The sequence below is a fragment of the Nerophis lumbriciformis genome, linkage group LG20 (genome assembly GCF_033978685.3).
Source record: "Nerophis lumbriciformis linkage group LG20, RoL_Nlum_v2.1, whole genome shotgun sequence".
NCBI lineage: Eukaryota > Metazoa > Chordata > Actinopteri > Syngnathiformes > Syngnathidae > Nerophis > Nerophis lumbriciformis.
The window spans coordinates 2,882,501-2,909,651 of record NC_084567.2 but is presented as its reverse complement, the minus strand read 5'-3'; the positions used below and the strand labels follow the sequence as shown (position 1 = coordinate 2,909,651).

The window sequence follows — 27,151 nt, the reverse complement described above, 5'->3', positions numbered from 1 at the left end:
CCGGGTGGCTTTTTTCACGCAGCTCCGTCCATGTTGATATACGACTCCATGCGCGCCCACATCACGCTGGTTTTTAATATATTATTAAAGTTTGACTGACCTATCTGACGGTTTTTTTGACATTCCTTTAGCGCAGTTAGATGCGGCTTACAACACGGGGCGGCTTATAGGTGGACAAAGTTTTGAAATATGCCGTTCATTGAAGGCGCGGCTTATAACCCAGGGCGCCTTATGGTGCGGAAAATACGGTATGTCTCTTTTACTCGTTTTGTTACTACACAGAGAAATGAAACCTAATTCACAAGTCGACATTTAATGAAAGTAAAAACAAACTCTCAAAAAACTAACCGATTTAGTTAAAACGTTTACAATCGAGCAATATTTTTGTCTTATTTCTGTATGGTGCTAAATTAAGGCCAAAAGTTTTGTACTTGGGGAAAAAAACAGCCTTGAAACTGAAAGTTCAAGTTTTGATGTTAAAGTCTGAAAAAGACATCAGTTTATTCCAAATAAAAATAAGTGCATACCATTTGACTTCAGGTTGAATGTTATTTTGATCCACACTCATAAGAGTTTATTTAAAATGTTCTTTTTCATAGATTTTGGAGAGAGCCCCTAATCCAGGGGTCGGCAACCTTTACCAGTCAAAGAGCCATTTTGACCAGTTTCACAAATTATAGAAAACAATGGGAGCCGCAAATTTTTTTTGAAATTTTAAATAAAATAACACTGCATACAAAATTTTTTTTTGCTTTGTGCGTTGACATCACGATGGGCTCAGCAAAGAGTTCATAATCAGATTAATTACAGTACTTTATCATACCTGTCAACTTTTGAAATCAGAAAAACCTAGTAGCCAGGGTCCAAAATGATTATTAGCATTCAGACAGGTTAAAATGTTGCTAAAACCATCACTTTTCTATCAGTCACAGTGACTTTTCAAAACAAAAATATTACAGCAAAAATCATATGGGTTGATTGACATGTTTATTCTGTAAGCTAACTTCAATAGTTTGAAATTATTTTGACAGTTAATGCCAGTTATCCTGTCAACCTTTCACAAGACTTCAATTTGTTCATTGAAAGTATAAACACTTTTTACAGTAAACAAATGGTAAAACAGTACTAAACAATTCCATTAAAAAAAATAATTGGTGTCATTATTAACTTTCTGTCCAAGCTTGTATAATCTACTGCCTTGTTCAATTGTAAAAAATATTCTGTGCCTAAAATTCACATTTCTATCACAATTATCATACTGTAAACATGGTAAGCTAACTTCATTAAAATTAATAGTCCTGTCAATAGCATGGAATTACAATTCAAATGTAGTTTTTTTGTAAGCCTTTCAAAAGAATTCAGAATATGAAAAATTAATGAAAATTAATTTAAGCCATCAGACACTTGAAAAGTGGCACATCACATCTCTAATGTACCGTATTTTCCGCACTATTAGCCGCACCTAAAAACCACAAATTTACTCAAAAGCTGACAGTGCGGCTTATAACCCGGTGCGCTTTATATATGGATTAATATTAAGATTCATTTTCATAAAGTTTCGGTCTCGCAACTACGGTAAACAGCCGCCATCTTTTTTCCCCGTAGAAGAGGAAGTGCTTCTTCTTCTACGCAAGCAACCGCCAAGGTAAGCACCCGCCCCCATAGAACAGGAAGCGCTTCTTCTTCTACTGTAAGCAACCACCCGCCCGCGTACAAGAAGAAGCGCGCGGATATTACGTTTCATTTCCTTTGTGTGTTTACATCTGTAAAGACCACAAAATGGCTCCTACTAAGCGACAGGTTTCCGGTTCATGAAAAGACGCAATCTCTCCATCCGCACACGGACTACTATTTCACAGCAACTGCCTAAAGACTTTCAAGAAAAGCTGGCTACTTTCCGTGCATATTGTAAAAACAAGATAGCTGAAAAAAAGATCCGGCCAGAGAACATTAACAACATGGACGAGGTTCCACTGACTTTTGATATTCCTGTGAACCGCACTGTGGATACAACGGGAGCACGTACGGTGAATATTCGCACCACAGGGAATGAGAAGTCATCCTTCACTGTGGTTCTAGCTTGCCATGCTAATGGCCAGAAACTTCCACCCATGGTGATATTCAAAAGGAAGACCTTGCCAAAAGAGACCTTTCCAGCCGGCGTCATCATAAAAGCTAACTCGAAGGGATGGATGGATGAAGAAAAGATGAGCGAGTGGTTAAGGGAAGTTTACGCGAAGAGGCCGGGTGGCTTTTTTCACGCAGCTCCGTCCATGTTGATATACGACTCCATGCGCGCCCACATCACGCTGGTTTTTAATATATTATTAAAGTTTGACTGACCTATCTGACTGTTTTTGTGACATTCCTTTAGCGCAGTTAGATGCGGCTTATAACACGGGGCGGCTTATAGGTGGACAAAGTTTTGAAATATGCCGTTCATTGAAGGCGCGGCTTATAACCCAGGGCGCCTTATGGTGCGGAAAATACGGTACTGCCTTGTTCAATTGTAAACAATATTCTGTGCCTAAAATTCACATTTCTATCACAATTATCATACTGTAAACATGGTAAGCTAACTTCATTAAAATTAATAGTCCTGTCAATAGCATGGAATTACAATTCAAATGTAGTTTTTTTGTAAGCCTTTCGAAAGAATTCAAAATTAATGAAAATGAATTTAAGCCATCAGACACTTGAAAAGTGGCACATCACATCTCTAATGTAATCATTTGAACTTTTCAACAGAAATAGCACTGCAAAAATATTAAGGACATACTTCTGTATTTTGGTGGTTATGCTGTCAACATTTAACAAGAATTCTTCAACTTGGACTTGAAAGCATAAATAGTATAAACACTTTTAACAATACTAAACAATTCCAATAGATAACATTGGTGTCATTACCTTTTTGTGGCTAAAATCCGATCGAAAAATCTTGTCTGCACAAGGTGCAATTCGTGTAGTTTTCACCCTTTTTGGAACGGATAATTATTCCCGGATAGGCTTTTGAATATTCTTCACGGAATGACTGCAGTTTTCTTTTCGGTTTAAGACTCGTTTGCGATTTTTCTCCGGCTGATTCCATGATCGTTCGCTCGTTTGGAAACAACGGCAACTGGTGCCTCGTGCTTGGCAGCGGTGCTATAAATAGCCTCGCGCATGGCATTCGGAATGGCTCGATAGGAAAGTTACGGGAAGCAGTGTCGATTGTCATTGTTGTTACGCGATTTTGTGAATAAAACTTTAAAAAAAAAAAAATTTTTTTAATGAATGAAAAACCGTATTTTTTTAATCACTGCAATCGTAACCCGGAATAGGTTGATGAAAACCGTACTAATTACGGGAAAACCGGAGTAGTTGGCAGGTATGCTTTATTAACTTATTCATTTACTACACATCAACCCAACTCCATCCCGTCACACAACAGTCATTTAGGGTCTGAGACAAAAAAATTCAAGGTTTTCTTTACCAGTACAAAACTAAACAGGTGCATGCAAGGGCGTGTCTGAGCTTTCTCAGAGATTGTAGACATTGGATGGACTTGTTTCGGAAGTGGAAAGCTGAGCAAGCCTGCGTAATATACAGTAGCTTGAAAATGTCATCATCTAATCTATTTCTTACATGCGGCGGAACCCAACTGTCCTCGAGCAGTTTTTTAATGTGCGTGTGTTCTCATGTGTATCACCATCGCCGACTTGCGAGAGAATCTCTGACCACAAACTGAGCAAGTGAAGGGTTTTTCCCCTGTGTGTGTTCTCATGTGCGTTATCAGGTGTGGCTTTTGAGAAAACGTCTTACCACAGACGGAACAAACAAAGGGTTTTTCTCCCGTGTGTGTTCTGCTGTGCACAGTCAAATAGGACTTTAGGGTAAATCTCTTCCCGCAAACTGGACAAACAAAGGGTTTTTCTCCTGTGTGTGTTCGGCTGTGTACCGCCAAATTGGATTTGAGAGTAAATCTCTTACCACAAACTGAACAAACAAAGGGTTTTTCTCTTGTGTGTGTTGCCATGTGTGATATCAAGTGTGGATTTTGAGCGAATCTTTGACCACAAACGGAACAAGCAAAGGGTTTTTCCCCTGTGTGTGTTCTCATGTGTCGAGCGAAATCTTTCTTATAAAAAAAACTTCGGAGACAAACTGAGCAGGTCAAACATTCGGTGCCAACTGTTTTCCTTTTCGAGCATTTACGATATTTGTTGTCAGTGTGAGTCCTCATATAATCTTCACAGTCTGTGTCGCTGCTCAAAGGTACTTCAACCCTGTCTTGATCGTCACTATCTGATAGTGGAGCTCCAAAGTGGTCTCCGTCCATTTCTGTAGTCTTGTGTTGCAGTAAGCTGCTGCACGGAGGCTCCGCCCCTCCGTTCTCCTCACTTTGACTGTGATAACGCCGTGAGGACTCGGGTGGTTTCTCTTCATAATCTTCAGTCTTCACAGAGACACCAGGCAGTGGCAAACTTGTGAGATCAGCCCCATTTGACCCGAGAAGACACTCGCCTTCCTGAGTGATCCCGAGTTCGTCCTCCTCCGCTTTAATGCGAGGGGGCTGTGGATCCTCCTGCTCCGGAGTGGTGATCCATCCTTGCAGCTGAGGGGGATATTCGTCTTGATGACCAATCAGCTGCTGGACATCTGCTGAACACAAACAGAATTACCGTATTTTCCGCACTATTAGCCGCACCTAAAAACCACAAATTTACTCAAAAGCTGACAGTGCGGCTTATAACCCGGTGCGCTTTATATATGGATTAATATTAAGATTCATTTTCATAAAGTTTCGGTCTCGCAACTACGGTAAACAGCCGCCATCTTTTTTCCCCGTAGAAGAGGAAGCGCTTCTTCTTCTACGCAAGCAACCACCAAGGTAAGCACCCGCCCCCATAGAACAGGAAGCGCTTCTTCTACTGTAAGCAACCACCCGCCCGCGTAGAAGAAGAAGAAGCGCGCGGATATTACGTTTCATTTCCTTTGTGTGTTTACATCTGTAAAGACCACAAAATGGCTCCTACTAAGCGACAGGTTTCCGGTTCATGAAAAGACGCAATCTCTCCATCCGCACACGGACTACTATTTCACAGCAACTGCCTAAAGACTTTCAAGAAAAGCTGGCTACTTTCCGTGCATATTGTAAAAACAAGATAGCTGAAAAAAAGATCCGGCCAGAGAACATTATCAACATGGACGAGGTTCCACTGACTTTTGATATTCCTGTGAACCGCACTGTGGATACAACGGGAGCACGTACGGTGAATATTCGCACCACAGGGAATGAGAAGTCATCCTTCACTGTGGTTCTAGCTTGCCATGCTAATGGCCAGAAACTTCCACCCATGGTGATATTCAAAAGGAAGACCTTGCCAAAAGAGACCTTTCCAGCCGGCGTCATCATAAAAGCTAACTCGAAGGGATGGATGGATGAAGAAAAGATGAGCGAGTGGTTAAGGTAAGTTTAGGCGAAGAGGCCGGGTGGCTTTTTTCACGCAGCTCCGTCCATGTTGATATACGACTCCATGCGCGCCCACATCACGCTGGATTTTAATATATTATTAAAGTTTGACTGACCTATCTGACTGTTTTTTTGACATTCCTTTAGCGCAGTTAGATGCGGCTTACAACACGGGGCGGCTTATAGGTGGACAAAGTTTTGAAATATGCCGTTCATTGAAGGCGCGGCTTATAACCCAGGGCGCCTTATGGTGCGGAAAATACGGTATTTGTGGTCTATGATTTAAGAACTTACTTTTATTTTAATATTGTGGTTTTGTTTTGTAATTCAACTTAAATGGGAACATTATCACCAGACCTATGTAAGTGTCAATATATACCTTGATGTTGCAGAAAAAGGACCATATATTTTTTCAACCAATTTCCGAACTCTAAATGGGGGAATTTTGGCGAATTAAACGCCTTTCTATTATTCGCTCTCGGAGCGATGACATCACAACGTGACGTCACATCGGGAGGCAATCCACCATTTTCTCAAACACCGAGTCAAATCAGCTCTGTTATTTTCCGTTTCTTCGACTGTTTTCCGTACCTTGGAGACATCATGCCTCGTCGGTGTGTTGTCGGAGGGTGTAACAACACCAACAGGGACGGATTCAAGTTGCACCAGTGGCCCAAAGATGCCAAAGTGGCAAGAAATTGGACGTTTGTTCCGCACACTTTACCGACGAAAGCTATGCTACGACAGAGATGGCAAGAATGTGTGGATATCCTGCGACACTCAAAGCAGATGCATTTCCAACCATAAAGTCAAAGAAATCTGCCGCCAGACCCCCATTGAATCTGCCGGAGTGTGTGAGCAATTCAGGGACAAAGGCCCTCGCTAGCACGGCAAGCAATGGCGGCAGTTTGTTCCCGCAAACGAGCGAGCTAAACCCCCTGGATGTCTTGGCTCACACCGTCCCTTATGCCACCGAAGATGATCAAGAGAAGAATATCGACCCTAGCTTCCCTGGCCTGCTGACATGAGGGTATGTCTACAGAATATATTAATTGATAAAAACTGGGCTGTCTGCACTCTCAAAGTGCATGTTGTTGCCAAATGTATTTCATATGCTGTAAACCTAGTTCATAGTTGTTAGTTTCCTTTAATGCCAAACAAACACATACCAATCGTTGGTTAGAAGGCGATCGCCGAATTCGTCCTTGCTTTCTCCCGTGTCGCTGGCTGTCGTGTCGTTTTCGTCGGTTTCGCTTGCATACGGTTCAAACCGATATGGCTCAATAGCTTCAGTTTCTTCTTCAATTTGGTTTTCGCTACCTGCCTCCACACTACAACCACCCGTTTCAATACATGCGTAATCTGTTGAATCGCTTAAGCCGCTGAAATCCGAGTCTGAATCCGAGCTAATGTCGCTATAGCTTGCTGTTCTTTCCGCCATGTTTGTTTGTGTTGGCTTCACTATGTGACGTCACAGGAAAATGGACGGGTGGTTAAAATCAGGCACTTTGAAGCTTTTTTAGGGATATTGCGTGATGGGTAAAATTTTGAAAAAAACTTGGGAACTGATTTTTAATGGTTTTAACCCTTCTGAAATTGTGATAATGTTCCCCTTTAACAGACAATACCAGGAGTCCTACTTCTACTATGGATTTATGGCAACGAGTGATTCCCACGCACCGAGTCTGCTCTGCATTATATGTGGCGACCAACTCTCTAATGAGCCAATGAAGCTTTCAAAACTGCTTGGCCACTGTCGGAGGCAGATATTTACATATATCCGAATTTAAGTGTTACTTCTTTTATTTCATAGTCATATTTGAAAACAGCTCGTGTTTTTCCATTTCTTCTCTTTCTGTTTGTCTGCAAGTAAACTGTGTGTGTTAACCTTGAAGCTTTGGAATGTAAGAAGGAGAGATAATGTGCATGTGTTTTGACTAGAGAGATTTAAGAGGGGAGAGGGTGTGGGTCGGGGAGACAGACCATTTTAGCGGGGCGACTGAATGTTCTATGCTGTCTCTGTCAATGTATATATGCAAAGCTTTGCAAATATATTACAAAATACCTATTCTGTCTCTGGTGGTTTTTCAACTCAGCTTTAAGTGTCGTAAAGAGCTTGGGAGCGACTTGTGACTTGAATTCCCTGGGAGGAACAACTGGTCCAAAATGCAACACCACTTAGAAACCAAGCACCCTGGATTCAAAGACAAGCCCCTGGAGTATTTTGAAAGAAAAAAAACATGAACATGAAAAACAGAAGAAATGACTGAGGGACACCACATCAGTAAACGAGAATGCACTGAGAGCATCGTACTTAGTGGCTAATCGCATTGCTAAGGCTAAAAAGACATTCACTATTGGTGAAGAATTGATCCTTCCTGCCGCTACAGACATTTGCCATCAACTTTTAGGAGAGGATGCGGTTAAGAAGATATCACAGGTGCCTCTGAGGAAATAGCCGAAGACATTGAGACACAATTGTTAGAGAGGATTGATAAATCACCGTGGTATGCACTCCAGGTTGACAAATCTACAGATGTTGACAACAAGGCAATACTACCGTATTTTCCGCACTATAAGCCGCCCCGGGTTATTAGCCGCACCTTCAATGAATGGCATATTTCAAAACTTTGTCCACCTATAAGCCGCCCCGGGTTATAAGCCGCGCCTACGCTGCGCTAAAGGGAATGTCAAAAAAACAGTCAGATAGGTCAGTCAAACTTTAATAATATATTACAAACCAGCGTTCTAACAACTCTGTTCACCCCCAAAATGTAATGTGCAAATGTGCAATCACAAAAATAGTAACACTCAAATTAGTGCAGAGCAATAGTAACATCAATAACTCAACGTTGCTCGAACGTTAATGTCACACAACACACAAAATAAAGATTTAAAGCTCACTTTCTGAAATTATTCCTCATCCATAAATCCCTCGAATTCTTCTTCAGTGTCTGAATTAACAAGTTGGGCGAATACGGCATCCAAAATGGCCGGCTCCGTCTCGTCGAAGTCATCAGAGTCAATGTCGCTGTTGTTGTCCAGCAGTTCCGTGAATCCTGCCTTCCGGAAAGCTCGGACCACAGTTGAGACCGATATATCCGCCAGGCATTTACAATCCACTGGCAGATGTTGGCGTATGTTGTCCGGCGCTGTCTCCCTGTCTTAGTGGCGCAGGTCATCTTGTTGCTTCCTCTACCTACGCACCATTGATTCATTTATGTTCAATTCTCTCGCTGCTGCTCTATTTCCGTGTTCTACTGCGTGACTTATTGCCTTGAGTTTGAATTCTGCGTTGTACACGTGTCTCTTAATAGGAGCCATTGTGTGGTCTTTACAGATGTAAACACACAAATGAAATGAAACGCAATATCCGGGGGCTTCTTCTTCTACGGGGGCGGGTGGTTGCTTACAGTAGAAGAAGAAGCGCTTCCTCTTCTATGGGGGCGGGTGCTTACCTTGGCGGTTGCTTACCATAGAAGAAGAAGCGCTTCCTCTTCTACGGGGAAAAAAGATGGCGGCTGTTTACCGTAGTTGCGAGACCTAAACTTTATGAAAATGAATATTAATATTAATCCATATATAAGGCGCACCGGGTTATAAGCCGCACTGTCAGCTTTTGAGAAAATTTGTGGTTTTTAGGCGCGGCTTATAGTGCGGAAAATACGGTACTTGTTTATGTGCGATATATTTATCAGGAGGATGTGCGAGGAGGAGAGCTTGTGAGTCGACTCGGACACACAAACATGCAGGAGGCTTATCTGACGGTTCAAACTGACAACTTTATTTCAGTTGTTGAAAAATAACATTCATAATGAAAGTAGTGTGGAATTGCTGGTTCTTGTCATTTATATATTTTTCCACGTGATTTTTTTATTTATGTAATGGGCAGAGAGGAAGTTACCAGAGACTTTGATGTTATACTCATGTTATGTTGTTGGCGCAATGTGCTAATAAAAGGTCTATATGAGTACACAGTGGATTCACGTTTATTATTTTAATTTTTTCATGACCAAACCCCCCCAACGGGACAAATTTTCAAGCGTTGCCTGGTCTGCAGCTACAAAAAGGTTGGGGACCACTGTTATAGAGGCCCAAATCTTAGCAGTAATAGTTTTGAACAGACTATCTAAGGATGTCAGACACTATGTTCAATTTGTTTTTGAATTGATTGATTGATTGAGAAGTTCATTGACATCTTAAAGAATTGAATCCATGTCCATCCATCCATCCATCCATCTTCTTCCGCTTATCCGAGGTCGGGTCGCGGGGGCAGCAGCCTAAGCAGGGAAGCCCAGACTTCCCTCTCCCCAGCCACTTCGTCCAGCTCTTCCTGTGGTACCCCGAGGCGTTCCCAGGCCAGCCGGGAGACATAGTCTTCCCAACGTGTCCTGGGTGTTCCCCGCGGCCTCCTACCGGTCGGACGTGCCCTAAACACCTCCCTAGGGAGGCGTTCGGGTGGCATCCTGACCAGATGCCCGAACCACCTCATCTGGCTCCTCTCCATGTGGAGGAGCAGCGGCTTTACTTTGAGCTCCCCCCGGATGACAGAGCTTCTCACCCTATCTCTAAGGGAGAGCCCCGCCACCCGGCGGAGGAAACTCATTTGGGCCGCTTGTACCCGTGATCTTGTCCTTTCGGTCATAACCCAAAGCTCATGACCATAGGTGAGGATGGGAACGTAGATCGACCGGTAAATAAAGAGCTTTGCCTTCCGGCTCAGCTCCTACTTCACCACAACGGATTGATACAGCGTCCGCATTACTGAAGACGCCGCACCGATCCGCCTGTCGATCTCACCATCCACTCTTCCCTCACTCGTGAACAAGACTCCGAGGTACTTGAACTCCTCCACTTGGGGCAAGATCTCCTCCCCAACCCGGAGATGGCACTCCACCCTTTTCCGGGCGAGAACCATGGACTCGGACTCGGAGGTGCTGATTCTCATCCCAGTCGCTTCACACTCGGCTGCGAACCGATCCAGCGAGAGCTGAGGATCCTGGCCAGATGAAACCATCAGGACCACATCATCTGCAAAAAGCAGAGACCTAATCCTGCAGCCACCAAACCAGATCCCCTCAACGCCTTGACTGCACCTAGAAATTCTGTCCATAAAAGTTCAGAACAGAATGGGTGACAAAGGGCAGCCTTGGCGGAGTCCAACCCTCACTGGAAACGTGTCCGACTTACTACCGGCAATGCGGACCAAGCTCTGACACTGATCATACAGGGAGCGGACCGCCACAATCAGACAGTCCGTTACCCCATACTCTCTGAGCACTCCCCACAGGACTTCCCGAGGGACACGGTCCAATGCCTTCTCCAAGTCCACAAAGCACTTGTAGACTGGTTGGGCAAACTCCCATGCACCCTCAAGGACCCTGCCGAGAGTATAGAGCTGGTCCACAGTCCCACGACCAGGACGAAAACCACACTGTTCCTCCTGAATCCGAGGTTGGACTATCCGGCGTAGCCTCCTCTCCAGTACACCTGAATAGACCTTACCGGGAAGGCTGAGGAGTGTGTGAATCCATGTCATGCTTTAAAAAGGCAAATGAATGGCACAAAAAGCTAAAAGGCTTGTTTCCATTGTGGTGCATTAAATATTCATCACATTTGATACATTCAATAATAAAAGATATATAACCCGTAACATGTATATACAAAATTACGTTAAAAAATGTATAAATTATGTACGTATACACACTATACAGGTCAGGTGTCAGAATAATTGTATCTAAGTTATCACAAAACTTTGTGTTACATTGAGTAGCTCGCCCTGCGAGAGGACAAAAGCTGTCTTTGATCCAACCAAGCAAAAGCTTGTAAAACTCCACTGTGTAGGATGGGGAGCGACATGAGGGTGTCAGTTTCTTTGATGTATTGTAATCCACAGGAAGATATTGTCTTGACCCAAGATCTACAAAAGCGGAGAGGAGGCAGGGCCTGACCTCTCTCCAGGCACCTTTTCTTTGAACTGTTTTACGACCTTTTCTTACAACTGTTTTGTAACCCAAGGCGGTGGCTGTTTACGACCCCCCTCCCTTAGAAATAGCTGTTGCCATGTAATCAGGGAAAGTCCAAATAAAAGAGGAGGCCGACAATCTTTCGTTAGAGCGTGGGACGACACTGTGCAAGGGTACCGAGTCTACACGTTTCTCCTCAATTGAGCTGAATTGAATTCTGTCTCTGTTACAATATATACAAAAATGACATTACATAAAGGTATAAAGGATGATCCTTCGAGCCAGATTTGAACTGGCGAGCTAAGGATGTCAGCATCAGCAACTACAGTCTTCCGTTCTACCAACTGAGCTATCGAAGGTTCTGATGTAAGTGTCTCTTAAGCATATCATTTTTGAAACTTTTTCAACCATTAAAAGGATTTGCACAAATTTGTAATAATTTGTAATAATGGAAGCATCAACTTCTACAGTACACCAGAGAAGCTAAAAAATGTCAGTACATTTATTACTCTTAAAATCAACACTTATCTTTAAACTTAGGTCCAGACTGATTTCCTTACTTTTTGACATGATACTTTTTCAAACGTTCTTGTAATCAGACCATATTTTCGGTATATTATACGTAGGTAAAGATTCCATCTAATGTACCGAAAATATGGTCTGATTACAAGAACATTTGAAAAAGTATATGAATAAGAAGACATAATGAACCTTTTTGAGCAACTTTTTGACAAGATGATAACAATTCTCAACAAGATGATACATATATATACCGTATTTTCGGCACTATAAGGCGCACTTAAAAACCACAAATTTTCTCAAAAGCTGACAGTGCGCCTTATAACCCGGTGCGCTTTATATATGGATAAATATTAAGATTCATTTTCATAAAGTTTCGGTCTCGTAACTACGGTAAACAGCCGCCATCTTTTTTCCCGGTAGAACAGGAAGCGCTTCTTCTTCTACGCAAGCAACCGCCAAGGTAAGCACCCGCCCCCATAGAACAGGAAGCGCTTCTTCTTCTACTGTAAGCAACCACCCGCCCGCGTAGAAGAAGAAAAAGCGCGCGGATATTACCGTACGTTTCATTTCCTTTGTGTGTTTACATCTGTAAAGACCACAAAATGGCTCCTACTAAACGACAGGGATCCGGTTCATGAAAAGACGCAATCTCTCCATCCGCACACGGATTACTATTTCACAGCAACTGATATTCCTGTGAACCGCACTGTGGATACAACGGGAGCACGTACGGTGAATATTCGCACCACAGGGAATGAGAAGTCATCCTTCACTGTGGTTCTAGCTTGCCATGCTAATGGCCAGAAACTTCCACCCATGGTGATATTCAAAAGGAAGACCTTGCCAAAAGAGACCTTTCCAGCCGGCGTCATCATCAAAGCTAACTCGAAGGGATGGATGAAGAAAAGATGAGCGAGTGGTTAAGGTAAGTTTAAGTTTACACGAAGAGGCCGGGTGGCTTTTTTCACGCAGCTCCGTCCATGTTGATATACGACTCCATGCGCGCCCACATCACGCTGGTTTTTAATATATTATTAAAGTTTGACTGACCTATCTGACTGTTTTTTTGACATTCCTTTAGCGCAGTTAGATGCGGTTTATAACACGGGGCGGCTTATAGGTGGACAAAGTTTTGAAATATGCCGTTCATTGAAGGCGCGGCTTATAACCCAGGGCGGCTTATGGTGCGGAAAATACGGTATATGGAACCACATCCAGGTGATTGTGTAAAGATGGACTACAGTAGACTAGAAGGAGCTCACTTTTCTATCTGTAACCAGAATACACATCACACTCACTATTCTCTCACATAAATATACACAGAACTTGTTTAATTACCTAAGATGTATTTTTTTTTTTTACAACACTTTTTTTTTTATAGCTATTGTTTACAATCAGTATGAAAGACACGACAACGGATGTTTTTTAATGCATTCTAAATATTAAATAAACGTCCACTTACAGTGGAGCCAATGGGAACGCCCCTATTCCACCCATAAAAATCAGATAAATAACCTTTCAAAAAGCGCCAAAAACACTCCAATAACATTTCGTGACTTGAATATTAACCGGAAAAGGGTGGAGTGCCATCTCCGGGTTGGGGAGGAGATATTTTAATTTCCCCTCGGGGATTAATAAAGTATTTCTGATTCTGATCTTACCCCAAGTGGAGTAGTTCAAGTTCCTCGGAGTCTTGTTCACGAGTGAGGGAAGAGTGGATCGTGTGATCGGTGCGGCGCCTTCAGTAATGCGGACGCTGTATCGATCCATTGTGGTGAAGAAGGAGCTGAGCCGGAAGGCAAAGCTCTCAATTTACCGGTCGGTCTACGTTCCCATCCTCACCTATGGTCATGAGCTTTGGGTTATGACCAAAAGGACAAGATCACGGGTACAAGCGGCCCAAATGAGTTTCCTCCGCCGGGTGGCGGGTCTCTCCCTTAGAGATAGGGTGAGAAGCTCTGTCATCCGGGAGGAACTCAAAGTAAAGCCGCTGCTCCTCCACATGGAGAGGAGCCAGATGAGGTGGTTCGGACATCTGGTCAGGATGCCACCCGAATGACTCCCTAATAGAGATGCGCGGATAGGCAATTATTTCATCCGCAACCGCATCAGAAAGTCGTCAACCATCCGCAATCCACCCGATCTAGCATTTGATCAGAACCGCATCCGCCCGCACCCGCCCGTTGTTATATATCTAATATAGACGATGCAAGGCATTAGTGAGGTTATAAAGCTTTTGCCTGTTAAAGAAAGGAGACTGATCCAACGCAGCACAGACATTCACGTGCCACGCTGTCACGACCCAGACGCACACCAGTGCGCAATCATATGGGAGCCACGCTGAGCGCACCTCCAAGCGCGTCTCACTGCCGGCGACGGCCGGGTATATGGGCCCGACGCTCCAGCGCCATCCATTTTCAGGGCTAGTTGATTCGGCAGGTGGGTTGTTACACACTCCTTAGCGGGTTCCAACTTCCATGGCCACCGTCCTAGCTGCTGTCTATATCAACCAGGGTGAGCCCAACCCCTTTCGTGAGCGCACTGCGCGCGGAGTGACCCCTGTTACTCGCCCCCGGCAACAGGGGTGGCGGGCAGGTAAGCTGCGCGGGCGGAGCGCGCGGAGTGACCCCTGTTACGAGCCCCCGGCGACGGGGGTGGCGGGCAGGTAAGCTGCTTACCTGCTGCGCGTGACGCCGGCCGCGGCGAAGGCGGACGAGGCGGGGTGTCGGTGCGGTGGGCGCGGTAGTGACCCTGGATGTGCGTCGGGCCCTTCTCGCAGATCGCCTCAGCTATGGCTCCCGGTGGGGCCCTCTCGGGGGAAGGGGCCTCGGTCCCGGACCCCGGCGAGGCGTCGGGGGCCTTCTCCGCTCCGTAAAAGTGTCCATCTCTTTTTTTTTTTCTTCTGTTGTGGCATATGCAGCAGGTGCCTGCTCGTTTTTCGTATGTGGGTAACAACATTTAACTATGTATATATATTTCCCAATTGGTTTAACTGCCACCCGCCTGAATCTATTTAAAATCTAATTTTTTTAAATTTCAATCGCCCGACCCGACCCGACCCGCTGATAAAATCTAATTTTTGTAAATTTCATCCGCCCGATACGCGGATAATCCGCGGACTCCGCGGTTGTGCCCGCAAACCGCGCATCTCTACTCCCTAAGAAGGTGTTTAGGGCACGTCCGACCGGCAGGAGGCCACGGGGAAGACCCAGGACACGTTGGGTAGACTATTGTTGTCGGAAAGACAGTCGCAGCGGCATACCACCTTATCACCAGAGAAGCCAGGAGGGAACTCGAGGTGCGCGTAGACAACAAATGTCTGGAGGTCCAGCAAGCTCCAAAGTATCTTGGAGTGTGGATCGGACATTATCCTTCAAACAACACCTGGAAGAAGTCAAGGCCAAGGGGACATTCAGAGCTGCGCTGATCCGCCGCCTCGCTGGAACAACCTGGGGAGCCTCCGCTAAGACGCTGCGAATATCCACCCAAGCCCTGGTCTTCTCTGCAGCCCAGTCTGGAGCAGAAGCCCTCATGCGAGAAAGGTCGACAGAGCTATTAATACCTCCCTCCGGATAATAACTGGATGCTTGAAGCCTACCCCTGTGTCCCTCCTGCCGGTCCTCGCCGGAATAGCACCGGCCGGCCTCCGACGGGAGGTTGCCACCCTCGCCCTGGCTCAGAAGGCACAAAAATATGACTGGCATATTTTGCACAACACCACAGTAACACCAGCACCTCCAAGCAGACTCAAGTCCCGCCACCCCTACAACAAGGCAGCACAAGAGATGCTCAACTCCACCTCTGAGGACATCTCCAGAGGTGCACGGTTGGCAGCAGCTTGGAAGCAGGAGTGGGAGTCGGTCGGGCCCTCCCGAGTCCACAGCTACATTTGGGACCCAGGAGATGGCGCCATCGGAGGAGACGACCTACCACGCCGGCAATGGACCACGCTGAACCGTCTACGGCAGGGGTGCTCATTACGTCGATCGCGAGCTACCGGTCGATCTCGGAGGGTGTGTCAGTCCATCACCAGCCAGGCATTAAAAAAATAGTCCTAAAAATGAGCGATCATAAATCTTCACTATGACGTCACTTTCGTCACTTGATTGACATTCACGGCACCCGAGGGTCTTCTGAGATGACGCTGGCTGCTGCCAGATCATTAAAATTACCGACTGGAAGGCGAGAAACACTTTATTTCAACAGACTCTGGCGCTGTACCTGTCGTCAAAACTCCAAAGACCGACTGCACAGTTGCGCTAACAAAATAAGAGTCTCAGAAAGCTGGCGTGCACAAGCTAGCAAGCTACGGCGTTTGCCGACAATGTATTTCTTGTAAAGTGTATACAAAGGAGTACGGAAGCTGGACAAATAAGATGCCAAAAACCAACCACTTTCATGTGGTATTGGACAGAAAGGAGGACTTTTTTTCTCCTCCATTCGAAAATGCGGATGTTATCAGCACCACTGTCTGATTCCTATTAATGCAAGTCATCAGAATCAGGTAATACACCAACTTATATTCTTGTCTTCATGAAAGAATCTATATGTGTTAAACATGCTTGTATTATCTTTTAACACCTTTAACTTATTAACAATATTAACTATATGTGTTAAACATGCTTGTATTATCATTAAACACCTTTAACTTATTAACAATATTAACTATATGTGTTAAACATGCTTGTATTATCTTTAAACACCTTTAACTTGTTAACAATATTAACTATATGTGTTAAACATGCTTGTATTATCTTTAAACACCTTTAAGTTGTTAACAATATTAACTATATGTATTAAACATTCTTGTATTATCATTAAACACCTTTAATTTATTAACAATAGTAACTATGTGTTAAACATGCTTGTATTATCATTAAACACCTTTACCTTGTTAACAATATTAACTATATGTGTTAAACATGCTTGCATTATCTTTAAACACCTTTAACTTGTTAACAATATTAACTATATGTATTAAACATACTTGTATTATCATTAAACACCTTTTAATTTTTAACAATATTAACTACCGTATTTTCCGCACTATTAGCCGCACCTAAAAACCACAAATTTACTCAAAAGCTGACAGTGCGGCTTATAACCCGGTGCGCTTTATATATGGATTAATATTAAGATTCATTTTCATAAAGTTTAGGTCTCGCAACTACGGTAAACAGCCGCCATCTTTTTTCCCCGTAGAAGAGGAAGTGCTTCTTCTTCTACGCAAGCAACCGCCAAGGTAAGCACCCGCCCCCATAGAAGAGGAAGCGCTTCTTCTTCTACTGTAAACAACCACCCGCCCCCGTAGAAGAAGAAGAAACGCGCGGATATTACGTTTCATTTCCTTTGTGTGTTTACATCTGTAAAGACCACAAAATGGCTCCTACTAAGCGACAGGGTTCCGGTTCATGAAAAGACGCAATCTCTCCATCCGCACACGGACTACTATTTCACAGCAACTGCCTAAAGACTTTCAAGAAAAGCTGGCTACTTTCCGTGCATATTGTAAAAACAAGATAGCTGAAAAAAAGATCCGGCCAGAGAACATTATCAACATGGACGAGGTTCCACTGACTTTTGATATTCCTGTGAACCGCACTGTGGATACAACGGGAGCACGTACGGTGAATATTCGCACCACAGAGAATGAGAAGTCATCCTTCACTGTGGTTCTAGCTTGCCATGCTAATGGCCAGAAACTTCCACCCATGGTGATATTCAAAAGGAAGACCTTGCCAAAAGAGACCTTTCCAGCCGGCGTCATCATAAAAGCTAACTCGAAGGGATGGATGGATGAAGAAAAGATGAGCGAGTGGTTAAGGGAAGTTTACGCGAAGAGGCCGGGTGGCTTTTTTCACGCAGCTCCGTCCATGTTGATATACGACTCCATGCGCGCCCACATCACGCTGGTTTTTAATATATTATTAAAGTTTGACTGACCTATCTGACTGTTTTTTTGACATTCCTTTAGCGCAGTTAGATGCGGCTTATAACACGGGGCGGCTTATAGGTGGACAAAGTTTTGAAATATGCCGTTCATTGAAGGTGCGGCTTATAACCCAGGGCGGCTATGGTGCGGAAAATACGGTACTTGTATTATCATTAAACACCTTTTAATTTTCAACAATATTAACTATATGTGTTAAACATGCTTGCATTATCATTAAACACCTTTAACTTGTTAACAAAAACATATATTTCATAAATAAGTAAATATAAATGATATATATGAATGAGGTAGATCCCCACGACTTGATCAATTGAAAAGTAGCTCGCCTGCAGAAAAAGTGTGAGCACCCCTGGTCTACGGACTGGTGTCGGTCGCTTTGGGTCATCAATGAAGACGTGGGGCTTGGCGGACAGTGCGGCATGCGAGTGCGGTGACCCTGAGCAGACCGCTGACCATATAGTTAACATCCGCCCCTTATATCAGGCATGTGATTTGACCACAATGAAAAAGACTGAAAAAATTTCCGGGGGTCTGGGGGACGAAGGTCCAGGGCGGTGCCCTGGTGCGGGGGACAAGGGGGGCGACGCCCCCCCGAAGCTCCTGGTTTTTCACCAATTTAACATGCTAAAATTAACAAAGACAGCACCATTTGAAGAAAATATTTTAGTGTTTAAAGACATGAAAACATCATTAATAGAACATACATAACCCAATGATCCTAATGAATCACTGTATATGGTTCAGTCCCAACAGTATTTAGTCACTAATATTTACATCTTGTGTTCATTTCACATCCACAGGTGTCACATTGATCAGCGTTATTATCTACACTTTATTTACAGTATTACCACATTACTTCAGTTTACTTCACACATTAATTTCCGAGCAGCCTGCATTTTCCTTTTGGTCTCTGCTTTTGTAGCTTTTTACACAATATGGGTCATTCTCAAAATTTGCCTAGGTTTTGGTAATAAGCAGATTGCTCTAAAATAAAATTTCCTTTCATATTTGAAATCATTCTATCATTACTATTACCGTATTTTCCGCACTATAAGGCGCACCTAAAAACCACAAATTTTCTCAAAAGCTAACAGTGCGCCTTATAACCCGGTGCGCTTTATATATGGATAAATATTAAGATTCATTTTCATAAAGTTTCGGTCTCGCAACTACGGTAAACAGCCGCCATCTTTTTTCCCCGTAGAAGAGGAAGTGCTTCTTCTTCTACGCAAGCAACCGCCAAGGTAAGCACCCGCCCCCATAGAACAGGAAGCGCTTCTTCTTCTACTGTAAGCAACCACCCCCCCCGCGTAGAAGAAGGAAAAGCGCGCGGATATTACCGTACGTTTCATTTCCTTTGTGTGTTTACATCTGTAAAGACCACAAAATGGCTCCTACTAAGCGACAGGGATCCGGTTCATGAAAAGACGCAATCTCTCCATCCGCACACATATTACTATTTCACAGCAACTGCCTAAAGACTTTCAAGAAAAGCTGGCTACTTTCCGTGCATATTGTAAAAACAAGATAGCTGAAAAAAAGATCCGGCCAGAGAACATTATCAACATGGACGGACGAGGTTCCACTGACTTTTGATATTCCTGTGAACCGCACTGTGGATACAACGGGAGCACGTACGGTGAATATTCGCACCACAGGGAATGAGAAGTCATCCTTCACTGTGGTTCTAGCTTGCCATGCTAATGGCCAGAAACTTCCACCCATGGTGATATTCAAAAGGAAGACCTTGCCAAAAGAGACCTTTCCAGCCGGCGTCATCATAAAAGCTAACTCGAAGGGATGGATGGATGAAGAAAAGATGAGCGAGTGGTTAAGGTAAGTTTACGCGAATAGGCCGGGTGGCTTTTTTCACGCAGCTCCGTCCATGTTGATATACGACTCCATGCGCGCCCACATCACGCTGGTTTTTAATATATTATTAAAGTTTGACTGACCTATCTGACTGTTTTTTTGACATTCCTTTAGCGCAGTTAGATGCGGCTTATAACACGGGGCGGCTTATAGGTGGACAAAGTTTTGAAATATGCCGTTCATTGAAGGCGCGGCTTATAACCCAGGGCGGCTTATGGTGCGGAAAATACGGTAGTCAGATATTGTATATATATGGGGTAAAAAAATTATCAGTGGTGTAACAGGTTTGCCAAGATTTATTATTATACAAAATATCTTTTAAAGTTAAGACTATTACATGATATATGCTATCAGAAAGTAGCATTAATTGTAAAATACATAACCACTAATAACAATTCACAGTTTTAATGTATATGCCTAATTGCCTACAAGTTTAGTTATAAATATGACAAAATACCAAATGTAAACATTTCATTCTTTTCGCCAAAATAGGATATACATTTATGAAAAATTATTAAACATGTTTAGTATTGTTTACTCATATTTGAAAATAGGAAATAATAATAATGTGAGGACACTGACATATTGCATGAAAATATTTACCTTCAAGATTGTTACACCACTGACAATATTGTTTCAAGAGACTACATAAGAACTTAATATTACAAAATAGTATTATATGCAAATTTATTTCAAATAAATTGTTAACTGGAATCAATAATGCGACTCTTTGAATTTCTGTAATTTCATAATATATTTTCACGTGGCTTTATTTTTTTTAGAAAAACCCATTTATATTTCGCAAAGCAATAATTTATTAATATTTAAAACAAACATGCGTATTTCGCAAGCAAATATTTTTTAGCTTACCTCATTATTAACAACCCTGTCTGCAACTGAAGTGGGTTGTTTGGGTGGATCTTTCCTCTCCGTGTCTACGGCAGTTGTCGATGTCAACAAAGGATGAAATCCGTAAGGTTTGCTCATTTTCGGTTGACATCCAAAAGTACCAGCTCGTGAAAAGTTCGTTTTCCTTGCTTCAAGTTGTTTCATATGTTTTTGGTGTTTCGCATGTACTTCCCAAGCCTTGAAACCTCGTGATCCATAGTCAATATTATCATGACACCACGTGCACAAAACCTTTCCGGGACGATCGATTTTCCCAATAAAATCACCGAACAAAGTCGTAACTTCCTTCTTCCCAACAGTATCAGTGATTTCCCTTTCCAATCCAGTCCCATCGAAACTTATTTTTGACATGTTTATCAATTTCTTTTACTTGTAAAGCGTCCTTTCTCTCGAGAACCGACATCGTTTACATATGGAAAATGGCGGTAATAACCATTATGAATGATGACGTTAATAACGTCATCATTCATAACAGATGTCCTGATTGGTCACAAGGAACATATCGACCAATCAACTACGGCGTAATATAAACTACGTCTTGAACCTTGATTTAGGGTCGGAAAAAAAAACGGAAAAACGGGAGATAATTATTTTTTTTCTCCCGAGATTAAAAAAGACGGAATTCCGACTTTAGACGGAAAAATCACATGCCTGTTATATGGACCTCGGAAGCCAGCCTCTTCCACCTAGGACCAGAGATGCGGGTATGGCTACGCGACACTGAGTTGGACATCTGACGTTACATGAAAGAAGAAGGGTAGACTATGTCTGTCGGCTGGCCTGGGAACGCCTCGGGATCCCCCGGGAGGAGCTGGACGAAGTGGCTGGGTAGAGGGAAGTCTGGGCTTCCCTGCTTAGGCTGCTGCCCCCGCCACCCGATCTCGGATAAGCGGAAGAAGATGGATGAATGAATATTAACCAAGTATTAGTCAGTGACGTGCGGTGAGGTTGATGGCTGGTGAGCCACTGACTTCATCACAGTCAGATTTACAAACATATGAACCCTAAAGAGTATCTTATTCACCATTTGATTGGCAGCAGTTAACGGGTTATGTTTAAAAGCTCATACCAGCATTCTTCCCTGCTTGGCACTCAGCATCAAGGCTTGGAATTGGGGGTTAAATCACCAAAAATGATTCCCGGGCGCGGCGCCGCTGCTGCCCACTGCTCCCCTCACCTCCCAGGGGGTGAACAAGGGGATGGGTCAAATGCAGACGACAAATTTCATGTGTGACAATCATTGCTACTTTAACTTAACTTTAACTTTACACATACAAACTGTAGCACACAAAAAAGCACATTTAATAAAAAAAAACGTTATTATGGTCTTACCTTTACTTATAAATGAAGTCCATGCGCCGCAACTAAAGCCCTCACTTAAACTTTCCACGTGCAAGATTGAATCTATTTAAAAAAGTGTAACCGAGGGTTTATAAATGTCGCCTATACTGTATGAAACGACAAAATAACAAACACGGAGGCTCCAGTTTACACGAGGACCACTTTATTTACCTTCTTTCAAAAACCTCCGCTCCACTCCAACGTGTCATCACTTCCGCTCTTAGCGCCTTCAAAGTAAGAGCTCAAGGCATATACTGTATAACGGCGCATAACAGGAACTTAACATCACAAAGAGGAAAGCCCATAAAAATAGGTTACAAAAGTTATTTAATAAGAAGCCAAAAAGTGCAAAAACAATAATGTTCGTGTTGGACGAGTTGTGAATTAGGTACACCTGTAGTCTGCAGGTGTACCTAATGTTGTGGCCCTGCAGTCATTCACAACTCCTCCAACACGAACATTATTGTTTTTGCACTTTTTGGCTTCTTATGAAATAACTTTTTTAAATAGATTCAATCTTGCACGTGGAAAGTTTAAGTGTGGGCTTCAGTTGATACAACACTCCCGTCAGGGGGTGCATTCTACGGCGGGGGTGCAGGAGGCGGGATTACTGCGAGCCTCAGCCAGTGCGTCTTTTGCAGCCGTTTTATGATCGCTCAGCACAAGAAATACGTTACACACATACAGTTGTTGACAAAATACACTGTACATTATATACCTCACAGTGTTTCCCACACATTCATTTACTTGTGGCGGCACGCCACAAAAGAATTACGTCCGCCACAAATGGATTTTTCGGCTTTTGACTCGCTCGACCGCTCATAAAAGCAATGGGACTCTGTCTGTGAATGTAGCTTGTAGTTACAACTCCGGTGCAGTAGGTGGCGGTAGCCTACTATGCATTGTAACTCCGCCAATAACACTTAATTCACCTGGTGGGCCAGAAGAAGAAGAAGAAGAAGAAGACGGCGGAGTAAAAGAACGGACCGACCGGATCAAAATACGAGGGTAATATAGGTTGTAGGTAGATAAGTTATAGCTGCATCGCTCACGGCTCGTCATATATTTAACGTTAATCCGCCATTTCACCGAGCGTTTCACTGACGGTGAGCAGCCTGACGCTGCTTCATTAACACCGCCGCTGTTGTCACGTCACGTGTTACCATACCGACGAGCTAACGTGTCCAGGTTATAACCCTGTTGTCAATAAACACACGTGTAGACGGTGCTTCAGATACTGCATTAATAATGAAGCTAAATTGTCCACTGCAGCATGTGAATGCAATGAAAATAATAAAATCTGAGCCAACCAGCTGTTAAAATGTTGTCCAGGTTAATGTTTTGGCCATTAAAGGCCCTTCATTTCAAGATTTCAACTGTGATCGGGCTTTAAACATGTGGCTGACCTGTTCAGATGGGTGTAACTCAGGTGTGCTCACACTTTTTCTGCAGGCGAGCTACTTTTCAATGATCAAGTCGTGGGGATCTACCTCATTCATATATATAATTTATATTTACTTATTTATGAAATATATGTTTTTGTTAACAAGTTAAAGGTGTTTAATGATAATGCAAGCATGTTTAACACATATAGTTAATATTGTTAATAAATTAAAGGTGTTTAATGATAATACAAGTATGTTTAATACATATAGTTAATATTGTTAACAAGTTAAAGGTGTTTAAAAATAATACAAGCATGTTTAACACATATTGTTAATAAATTAAAGGAGTTTAATGATAATACAAGTATGTTTAATACATATAGTTAATATTGTTAACAAGTTAAAGGTGTTTAATGACAATACAAGCATGTTTAACACATATAGTTAATATTGTTAACAAGTTAAAGGTGTTTAAAGATAATACAAGCATGTTTATTAACACATATAGATTCCATTCTTTCATGAAGACAAGAATATAAATTGGTGTATTACCTGATTCTGATGACTTGCATTGATTGGAATCAGACAGTGGTGCTGATAACGTCCGCATTTTCGAATGGAGGAGAAAAAAAGTCCTCCTTTCTGTCCAATACCACATGAAAGTGGTTGTTTTTTGGCATCTTATTTGTCCAGCTTCCGTACTCCTTTGTATACACTTTACAAGAAATACATTGTCGGCAAACTCCGTAGCTTGCTAGCTTGTGCACGCCAGCTTTCTGAGACTCTTATTTTGTTAGCGCAACTGTGCAGTCGGTCTTTGGAGTTTTGACGACAGGTACGGCGCCAGAGTCTGTTGAAATAAAGTGTTTCTCGCCTTCCTGTCGGTGATTTAAATGAGCTAAATATGTACATAAAGTGTTGTACTTATATTCCAACTCCGCGTTCTTCTTGGTCATCGCCGCTGCCGCCGTCACCCCCCGCCCCCCGACCACACCACCACAAATAGATGCCTTTCCTGTGGGAAACACTGCCTCAGCTAACTAAAATATGGAAATGTATAATATAGTTCATATAGCAATACGGTCTCACTGCACAGCAGGCCAGCAGTTAGCCGAGTCATTGCGCAATCCATGTTGAGGCACTGAGTGACGTGCCTCAACTGCTGATCACCGCACCGTCTCTTCTCAGTATTTGAACGGCAAATGTGAAAATTCAGCGATTTTGAATACAAATAATCTAAAACTGGTGAAGTTAAATGGAAAATAACTTTGTAGTATAATCACTGGATACTAGAGATGCGCGGTTTGCAGGCACAACCGCGGATTATCCGCGGATCGGGCGGATGAAATTTAAAAAAATTAGATTTTATCCGCGGGTCGGGTGGTTGAAATAAAAAAAAATTAGATTTGAAATAGATTCAGGCGGGTGGCAGTTAAACCAATTCGGAAATATATATACATAGTTAAATGTTGTTACCCACATACGAAAAACAAGCAGGCACCTGCAGCATATGCCACAACAGAAGAAAAAAAAAGAAAAGAGATGGACACTTTTACGGAGCGGAGAAGGGACGCCTCGCCGGGGTCCGGGACCGAGGCCCCTTCCCCCGAGAGGGCCCCACCGGGAGCCGTAGCTGAGGCGATCCGCGAGAAGGGCCCGACGCACGTCCAGGGTCACCACCGCGCCCACCGCACCGACACCCCGCCTCGTCCGCCTTCGCCGCGGCCGGCGTCACGCGCAGCAGGTAAGCAGCTTACCTGCCTGCCACCCGCCGGGGTCCGGGACCGAGGCCCCTTCCCCCGAGAGGGCCCCACCGGGAGCCGTAGCTGAGGCGATCCGCGAGAAGGGCCCGACGCACGTCCAGGGTCACCACCGCGCCCACCGAACCGACACCCCGCCTCGTCCGCCTTCGCCGCGTCCGGCGTCACGCGCAGCAGGTAAGCAGCTTACCTGCCCGCCACCCGCCGGGGTCCGGGACCGAGGCCCCTTCCCCCGAGAGGGCCCCACCGGGAGCCGTAGCTGAGGCGATCCGCGAGAAGGGCCCGACGCACGTCCAGGGTCACCACCGCGCCCACCGCACCGACACCCTGCCTCGTCCGCCTTCGCCGCTTCCGGCGTCACGCGCAGCAGGTAAGCAGCTTACCTGCCCGCCACCCGCTGGGGTCCGGGACCGAGGCCCGGGACCGAGGCCCCTTCCCCCGACAGGGCCCCACCGGGAGCCATAGCTGAGGCGATCCGCGAGAAGGGCCCGACGCACGTCCAGGGTCACCACCGCGCCCACCGCACCGACACCCCGCCTCGTCCGCCTTCGCCGCGTCCGGCGTCACGCGCAGCAGGTAAGCAGCTTACCTGCCCGCCACCCCCGTGGCCGGGGGCTTGTAACAGGGGTCACTGCGCGCGCTCCGCCCGCGCAGCTTACCTGCCCGCCACCCCTGTTGCCGGGGGCGCGTAACAGGGGTCACTCCGCGCGCAGTGCGCTCACGAAAGGGTTGGGGCTCACCCTGGTTGATATAGACAGCAGCTAGGACGGTGGCCATGGAAGTTGGAACCCGCTAAGGAGTGTGTAACAACCCTCCTGCCGAATCAACTAGCCCTGAAAATGGATGGCGCTGGAGCGTCGGGCCCATATACCCGGCCGTCGCCGGCAGCGAGACGCGCTTGGAGGTGCGCTCAGCGCGGCTCCCATATGATTGCGCACTGGTGTGCGTCTGGGTCGTGACAGCGTGGCACGCGAATGTCTGTGCTGCATTGGATCAGTCTCCTTTCTTTAACAGGCAAAAGCTTTATAACCTCACTAATGCCTTGCATCGTCTATATTAGATATATAACAACGGGCGGATGCAGTTCTGATCAAATGTTAGATCGGGTGGATTGCGGATGGTTGACGACTTTTGTGATGCGGTTGCGGATGAAATAATTGCCTATCCGCGCATCTCTACTGGATACATATAACAATTTAATTTTTTTTTTTTCTTTTTACATTTTCTTTCTTTCCATGATGGCAGGTGACTAATACCTGTGACTGCACGTCACTGGTATTAGTGATATTGTTATTATAAGCGCTAACGCTTTGTGATAACATGTTGCAAATCAACGATACAATTAGTAGTTTAAATATGACTTAAGTGGTTAAACGTAAAAGAGGTAACAAATAGGGTGCATGATTGGGCGATATTCTTTCAGGGGGCCAGTATTCCTAGCAACGGCCCTGACTGTGTATTAGCCTCCCGGTTATTTACGGTAGGGTGATCTAATAGGTCAACTCGTTTATGTCGTCTAATGTCGCCTGTGCTTTGAAAATAAGATGTAATGATGTTTAATGAGGAAGTAGAAGCTTAGTAAATATGTCAACATACCTTCAATATCATGTAGCACACTTTGAGTTTGGCTAGCAGCTTCCAGTCGTCGATGGCGCTCCTTTTCCTCTCTCGTTCTAGAAAGTTCCTCCTCGTAGCACGCTATCGTTCTCTCAAACAGCGCGAATATTTCATCGGCCGCCGCCATCAGCCGCTCCTGCACCAATTCTTTCAACATTTTGGTGTTTTTTACTCGAATGACTTCGATTCGTTTGCTTTGCCCTTTTGTTCCGTCGTCGGTCGTCGAGCCTGGTCAACTTCCGCCTTTTTCGACTCCGAAGGGAGGTTTTACGGCAGCTGGGGCGTCCACGTCACGCTGCTGCCATCTTGCGGCAGTATCGAGTAGTGCTCAAGATAGGCGCTGCAGAGTTCGCAGTCAGTTCAACGACTTTAAT

The 27,151-nt window shown here is 44.3% G+C and overlaps 1 protein-coding gene across 1 annotated transcript in view; it reads right to left on the bottom strand.

Moving 5' to 3' along the window:
* Window positions 1–27,151, bottom strand: part of LOC133619182 (uncharacterized) — a 178,677-nt gene that overhangs the window by 84,066 nt on the left and 67,460 nt on the right. The window contains exons 5-6 of the mRNA XM_061980106.2: window positions 26,757–27,005; window positions 3,312–4,641 (exon numbers count right to left, since the gene is read on the bottom strand). Coding sequence (XP_061836090.2) covers window positions 3,659–4,641; window positions 26,757–27,005 — 1,232 coding nt within the window. The 3' untranslated portion in view covers window positions 3,312–3,658. The remainder of the gene's footprint in view (window positions 1–3,311; window positions 4,642–26,756; window positions 27,006–27,151) is intronic.